At 31.0% G+C, this 7964-nt stretch overlaps 1 protein-coding gene across 4 annotated transcripts in view; it reads right to left on the bottom strand.

Annotated features, from left to right (window-relative positions):
- Window positions 1-355: 355 nt before the first annotated feature.
- The window catches only part of LOC113520523 (replication protein A 70 kDa DNA-binding subunit), a 31309-nt gene continuing 23700 nt past the window's right edge, over window positions 356-7964 (bottom strand). For all 4 annotated transcript variants that reach the window (XM_052891747.1, XM_052891746.1, XM_052891748.1 and 1 more), the window contains 10 exons: window positions 7195-7442; window positions 6619-6876; window positions 6286-6448; window positions 5326-5530; window positions 3930-4042; window positions 3726-3797; window positions 3316-3470; window positions 2674-2932; window positions 1927-2121; window positions 356-1152 (listed from right to left, as the gene is read on the bottom strand). In XM_052891747.1, coding sequence (XP_052747707.1) covers window positions 1042-1152; window positions 1927-2121; window positions 2674-2932; window positions 3316-3470; window positions 3726-3797; window positions 3930-4042; window positions 5326-5530; window positions 6286-6448; window positions 6619-6876; window positions 7195-7442 — 1779 coding nt within the window. In that variant the 3' untranslated portion in view covers window positions 356-1041. The remainder of the gene's footprint in view (window positions 1153-1926; window positions 2122-2673; window positions 2933-3315; window positions 3471-3725; window positions 3798-3929; window positions 4043-5325; window positions 5531-6285; window positions 6449-6618; window positions 6877-7194; window positions 7443-7964) is intronic.

The raw sequence follows: 7964 nt of genomic DNA, 5'->3' as shown, positions 1-7964 counted from the left end.
TATATTTAAGTACGGCTTGATAGTTGTTCGTCGTACTTCTAATGCTTAATTTTTAAATATTGTACACTTTTCTTATTTTTTCTTCTGTCTATTATACGCTTTATATATTATATACCCATATGAAAATCTTTGTCGCATAAATATGACAGGGGCGGTACAGGTACGAAAATATTAATTTTAAACCTTGGGTTATTTACACATATTCTTAAATATATAATCGAGGCTTAACGCATTGAAAAAGCTTTTACAGGTATATAGTACCTACATATCTGCTTCTTTATTGTCTACGTTCCGACGTGAATTGCACTACGTCGTGGTCACGATAGGTTTGTAGGTATTTAAAAATACGAAAATATTAATCTGGTAAATCCAGGCAGTTAAATTAGTGAAACAATTATTCATTTTATTTTTATTAATAATTACGTTGCACAATTACAATTGTTGTATAATACATGGTTTTTAAAATGTTTTATATTAATTGCCAACCGTTGTTATAACTATTTGTGATGGGTAATAGAGCTGATTCTGAAGCGCCATTTCTTTAAACCTATTTCTTAATTTAATATTTTAATTTAATTATTTATTGAAACTGCTTTATGGACCATCATAAACTACAATTATAATATTTTTGTCTTGAATCTATGAGTAAATTAGTTTATATTGATCCTTACAATAAAAATTTCGTAGTGATATCAATTTTAGAGAAAGGATTAGAGAAATGGTTCTTCAGATGTAACATTTAAGTTGATACCTGAATGTTACATTTGGATACGTCATGACAAACAAAGCGTGTTTGGCGCGTATGAATATTGTGATGTAATAGTATAATTCACATTTATAATTTATAAAAAAAAAAAAGATCAAAATCAACAAATCGCATACATAATCGCTTAATTTTATTCAATCGACATTTGACTTTTAAATTCAAATATGTTCTCAGAAACAACTATTTTGAACGTGAAAAGTTTCAATGTTTAAGTATGAGGTTTCGAATAAGACAACATTTTTTGTATATTCCAAAAATGTACAAAATAAAAAATTTTACACTTCCACTCCTGTTATAGACTTGATGCTTTTGATTAGTCTCGAGTTGGCTTCTTTATAATCAATAGGCTGCGCGCTCATTACAGTAGTTTTAAGACGAGCTTCATCCTAAGAAAACAAAATAAGTAGTGTTACATAAGGAAAAACAAGTTTAAGGCCGTGAACTTAGATTATATAGATAAGTGTCTATACAAACGCTTCGCCAAAAACAAGTCAACTTTTTTTATACACGTGTATGTAAATCGACTTATTAGTATGTAAGATTAAGCATGTGGGATAAATTGATATTATATGGTTAAATTTTAAAATATAAATAAATATTGATTAATATCTAAGTATAGACAAAATATATTTTTGTTTTTAAATTATTGAAAATAGTAGCTGCTTTAATAAATTTATATTAATTTATAAACAATACATATATATATGTATGAAAAAGTCAATTCTATGTTGTGTGGTCTCGGCTTAGAATGGACCACCCTTTCTTTTCCCGTCAGTGTCGTAAGAGATGAATAAAGTGAACTTAATGGTCGAAGGATGGGTAGTAGCGTCTTTTTTAAAACATCACCAAAGTCTAACTGTAGTTGCCAACCTGAATGTCAAGCATGGCAACTACAGGCAAAACCTCCAATAGTGGATGGCATATGTTCAGCAGTGGACAATTAACAGTTGAAATGATGATGAATGAGAATAAATAAATATAATATTTTCTTATTATGTATATAATCTCCAATAGAGGCATGGTTTCTCTAGTACTGTATGGTATTGTTATTCTTAATGTTATGCAATAACAACATTTTTTCTTTATGCTAACGGGTGCTATGCACACGTTGTGGACGTATATAAATCAAAATACTGTAGAAGGCTCTAATGAATACATACATTGTAAGTTTCCATTTTAGTTCGGAACTTGAATATGAATGTCTTGAATTTGACATCCTCGAACATTTGGTTATATGCGTTCTTGTCGTAGTCGAACATCTGGCCAACCTCGGCGGCGGACTTGCCGAGCATCGATTCTGCGGTTTCGTTGAACGCTGTTATGCGCTGGTCACCAGTCGGGTCTGATACGTTTGCCTAACAAAATGCAGATATATAATTAAACTGATCCACCTCGGCTTCGCACGAATATATAGAAAACATAGACAAACACTCTTTATTGTTTTTTCCAAAAGATTACGATAGTACACTTATTATAAATAGAAACAATTACAGAAATAATAACAGTAAGAAAACAATGGGCGATCTTATCGCTAAAAGCGATCTCTTCCAGGCAATCTTTGGATGAAGAGTATTTTATATCATATAGTATTTTATATAGTACATAGTATTTTCTATTAGCTGTAATGGGCGAATTTTTAATACCTCGGGTTATATTACTGTAATTTTGGTAGGCATCTCTAATTTTTCTTGAAAAGAATATGTAGGCTTTTTTGTGCTCTGATAACATAACTTTTTATAGGTAAAAGAAATTTTAAAATCGGTCGAATCCTTTTTTGATTTTATCCATTACAAACAAACATATCCTTCGTCTTTTAATATTAGGAAAAAAAAAAACCTGAATTTCTAATCATATATCTAAAATTTACAGTAGTAAAAAAATATATACGTAATATTTATAATACTTACGCCTAACAGTAGTCTATGCTTAAAATTCGGGTACTCTCGATTACATTTTTCACATCTGTAGGAGCCATTGTCTTGGTCCACAACTTTTTTGTTACACTGTTCTTGCGGACACGCTTTATACAGAGCGTTTTCTGAGAATGTGAATGTGAGGACGCCGAGTAAGTTGTAAAAGTCGCCTTTATCACCAGAGCCGAGTTGACGGGCCTCCGCTTCTGAGAATGTTAACCATTCGTTGCTACCGCCGCTGTATACTCCCGACCTGAAAACCATTTAAATTATTTATCAATTTGCAAAATTAAGATTTTGTTTTACAGAAAAGTGATAAGTTATAAAAAAAAAAAACTATATAAATTAAAAATCTGTTATTTTTTTCTGCAGTCGTTTAAAAATGTTTGGTCATATTAGAAAAAATGCAAGTGGAATTAATTTTTATTACTGCAAACTAATAGAAGATCGATCTTTAAGTTTTAAAAATTGGAAATAATTGCATGTTACATTAATTCACATCGAAACGTAGGCAATAAAAGTCACATACGTAGGTACTATTTACCTGTAGTTGCGTCGTGTTAAGTTTTGATAGTGTATTTAGAATATTATGTGGCAATAACGAGAAAGTTTAAAATTAACCAACATTTAAATTACCTAGCAGATATGTTAACGACCTCCATGTTGGCTCCACCATTATCATACCATCCTCGTAATTTGTGAGCTTCAGGCAGGTCGGGGTTGAGGCGTAGCATTGTACTCGATAAACACGACAGAGATTTACTGCCATTGAATTCTGTCAGTCGGGCGCCCTGGAGATGTCAAAATGATTTTTTTTAGGTTTTTTTTATCTTCTAGATTATTTAGTGGCAAATATATTTTAACTTTGTGAGAAGGGTATTTTTTTATAGGACTGATATGTTCCTTACTTCCTTTTGATAATTCAACAAGTCCTTCCTTTTTGATTTGCACTGTACAAATTATATGCGCTCGGTATAGGATTTGTACTGACAAGTCAGAAGGTATTATTGTGAAAAAGCAATAAGTAAATGAAATAGTTGCCATACCTTTGCAGAAACAACAGGGTTGCTACTTCCATCAAATTTTTCGGCATCATTTCCCCATAGTGTTAGAATAATCTAAAAATATAAAATCATTAAAGTTTAGTTGCACATTGATTAACACTTGCTAAAGGGTAACATAGTAACAAAAAATTAAAATTAATCGAGATCCTTCTTTGTTTGGTTGTTAAAAAAGTTTTCAATACTTACTGCACCTCCAGAAGAGTCGACGAGGGTGACTTCGCGTTTTTTTAGCAGCTTCCCTGTACTTCTAGCAGTTAGTTCTTGAACATCAGCTGCTGATTTGCATACTCCTATTACATCTAAAAAAATATAAAATACAAATTTAATATCTTACATTATTCCACCACGCTATTACAATGTTTACTTTGTAAAGCGATTGGTAGAGTTTAGAATCTATATACAGTATGCAATTAATTGTGTTAATTGGGGGGTATCATGGGCGAAACAGTATACTCTGTTATGTCCATGATACTGCTCATATCTATAAGCGACGGTTACCACTTTCCATCAGGTAGGTGGTCAGCTTGTTTTCCATTCTAAGTTGTACAAAAAAAATCTATAAAATTTGTGAAAGAGCATTTTTAGTGTTTCAAGTATTTTTTTAATTAATATTAAGGCATTTTCATTATAACAGATGGTAAATCATTATTTAAAAAAATTAGTACATTTAAATGTAGTAAAGTCTCGTGTATCCGAAATTATTGGGATAATGGCTGGTTCAGATAACAAAAATTTCGAATATACCAAAGTCCCTTGAAACACCCCGAATTGTGCCAAAACCGTGAAAAATTATCGTAAAACATAGGTACTGTTACAATCCTAGCATTTAGATATATTATTGCTGAATAGCAATATCATTTATTTCCATTTAAATCAGCAGTATTATGCCTGTATAAACTAATACAAACTCTAAATCAGTCAGTCGTAATTTAGCTAGCCAAATTACTGCCCAGCTACGGACCTGGTTTCTGCCTGCCGATCTGGCCAGTAAAATTAAATAGTTACATTTATCATCCAGGTTCAATAAAACCCTGAACTAAGTGTCTCACGCGTCGCGAGTCTAGTGAACTTTCAAATTAGTTAAAGTGTACAGTTAACAGTACACTTTAACTGTGTAAAAAATATAAATAAATATAAAAATATATAAAAAATATAAATAAATAACTTCGGTGTGAAAAAAAAGTTTTTTTTTATATTAAATAAGTGCCCCACACTAACAGTGCAAAGAATGCTATTTATGTATGTAGTAGTAAATAAGACTGCACAATTTTGACTATTAAATTTGTGTTGACATGTTAACATGGCGCCAAAGTATGATTGAAAATTCAATTAAAAATTTTTAATAACAAAGCACGTTTATATTGCATCCTTACAGAAAAAAATCGCATTATTTTGCAGCAAGGAAAAACAAGAGTTTTCATTTTATTACCCATACATATATAAAGAGGTGTAAGAAAAAATATCGGAAACATTTGTTTGGTTGTTCTCTTATAGTTGTTTAAATTTTATCTTTAAATTTCATTATTGACAACATAGGTACATAGTTTCTGAAATACACTACAGGTTGCTATATTATACTTACCAAGTAAAGTGTCTGGATTTTTAGTAGCAATTTCATTAATTGGCACAAAATCGTATTTAATGGTGGGCACTGAGCCACTATCTTCCTGACACTCTACAACCACTGTATCATTGGTGAATGACATCTCATAGTCATTCTTTAGGCTGGTGAATTGCTTGTTGGCCGTTTTCAGCGTGCAACGACTTATGTAGTATACTTTATCTACCTGTTGGTATAAAAATCTTATATACATAACATTTTTCAAACTATTATAAATGTAAAAGAAAAAAAAATATTGCAAATTTTATAACAGAAAAATTTTGATTTAAATTTTCTAATAGATTTACATTAATTTAGCACAATAATATATCTATACATATATGTATAATGGTCCATAAAACAGTAGTGTCACGAAACTATCAAGTTAAAACATTAGGTTATATATATTTAAATAGTATTTTATTATATAAATAGGTTTAGAAAAGTTGCACCTCAGAATCGAACCCATTATCGAACCACAACTAGTTGCAGCACCAAGGCTAATGAAGCCTTTTTATAATAAAAATAGAGAAGAAAACCAGAGGTAATATAGTATGAATAGTGTATCACACATTCTTATTCATAGGTGTTGTTAGAGGCAACTAAGACTAGTTATATACATGTTTCATAAACATATATATATACACACACACACACACACACACACACACACAAATATTATAACTGGTCCCTAAAAATTAACGTTCTTTACTGATTTGCTAATTCGCATTAATTTTTGTTCTGAACAGTATTTTAGGATTTTAGCTAACTATTACCACACCCAGTCTGCATACATATAGGCTTTTCTTTTAAGTTTCCTTAGACTGACTTATATTTTCTTGTCACTTAGGAATCCTAGGAATAAGAGGAGTGTGTGAGTCATTCTATCCTTGACTATATCATTTCTGGTCAGTCTCTTCCATTTGGCATTAAAATATGTACCTGTATCATATCATAGAATTTGTCGCATTCATTTTTGAAGGCGGTTGCTCTGATTTCGCCACTTTCATCACATAGGTCCATGCTGAACAATTTTCCCTCCCCTCTGGCATTGCTCCAGGTTCGTATAGCTGATTTGTTCATGACGCGTGCTTTTATTACCCACCTTAAAAAAATGATAGTTCATCTCAATTCCCATTTATAACAATATGATGTTTATTTAGTTAAAAAAATATAAGTAAATGATTTTTTTTATTAAATATACTATAAGAATGTATTTAATTTAATTAAAATTATCAATAATATTAATAACACTGAACTATGAATTTAACTTACTTATTTTGATAAGGGCTGAGACTTGCAATGGGATGCGTCATTTGACTGGAGAGGAGACTGGAATCAAGACCTGGTGCTGGTGTGGCGCGCTGCATCATTTGTGGCTTTATTGGACTTTGTTTTGGTACTGGTTGCATGGCTGGTTTAGATATGGCTGATGGTGTTGATGATTCGCTCAAAGTCTGTGGACTACCAAGTTTCCTACCCACTTCCCCACCAGGAGCAATAATTGTAACATCTAATATTATCATTACTCTCCTGAAAGAGAAAATTTCTTTTAAAGATTTACATCCTTAGTTAAACTACAGGCAGGGACATCAATGTCTGCAATATCAGTCTACTGCAGTCCACTGCTGGACATAAGACTCCCCAAGGCATGCCACTGAGCATGATCTTCGGCTCATCACTGCTAATTATTGCCACCAATTTTTGTGAGTTGTCACTCCATTTAGCTACAGGTCATCCGATATTATTCATGTCATACCATTGTATTTTCACTCATTAAAAAATACACAGCTTTAGTATTAAAAAAAGCAAACTAAAGAAAAGTCTTTTCTTCAACAAAACAAAACTTACTTTTCTCCTTTGCCAGTGTCTTTTAGTAATGATGTAACAAATCGATCTATTTGTACAACAGAATAGTCTGAGAGTTCTCCTGTAATCAGTTTATCATTTAATTGTGTTGCGAGCATTGCAAAGCTGTGGGAGTGTTTACCATCAGATACCAGTAATCTGAATCTTTCATTAGCACCACTGCCTTGTATTTTTTTACTTCCTAACACCTGCATTACTGGTTTGTCATAATGACCTCCTGTCATGATTACCTATAAAGAGAAATGTTATATAGATGAATAGATGGAAATATTATACAAATAGATGTCACTGTATAAAAAAAAAAACAATCATGGCAAAATGGGACCCACATAGAAGTAAATCATAGTAATTACAAAAATAATGAATAAAAACAATTTAGAATTATTAGTTAGTCTATTATTTTGTTTAATTGTAATTAATTAAGCTTATTGATATGGACTTCTGTAACTGTTGTTTTGGAAGTCCATATCACTGCCTAATTCAGTATAATAAATTTAAAAATAAGTAAATAATATAACATAGTTAAAGAATATCAATTGTAAACCTCCTGCAAGTTGTATAATAAACATAAAAAAATAACATTCACAGGCAACTTGTTTAAAACTTTAACTAATAATATATCTAATCTGTTTTAAGACTTAATATTTTCATGTAAAATTTATTATTTGGGTATACATTAAAACTTAAAAAAGTAGTAAGTTTTCTTCCTTCACACAATAATAAAGAAAAATTGAAGATATTTTTTGTAACGG

Source organism: Galleria mellonella, unplaced genomic scaffold (assembly GCF_026898425.1).
Source record: "Galleria mellonella isolate WM207_F2 unplaced genomic scaffold, CSIRO_AGI_GalMel_v1 utg1432, whole genome shotgun sequence".
Taxonomy (NCBI): Eukaryota; Metazoa; Arthropoda; class Insecta; order Lepidoptera; family Pyralidae; genus Galleria; species Galleria mellonella.
This window is presented reverse-complemented; position numbering and strand designations above follow the sequence as displayed.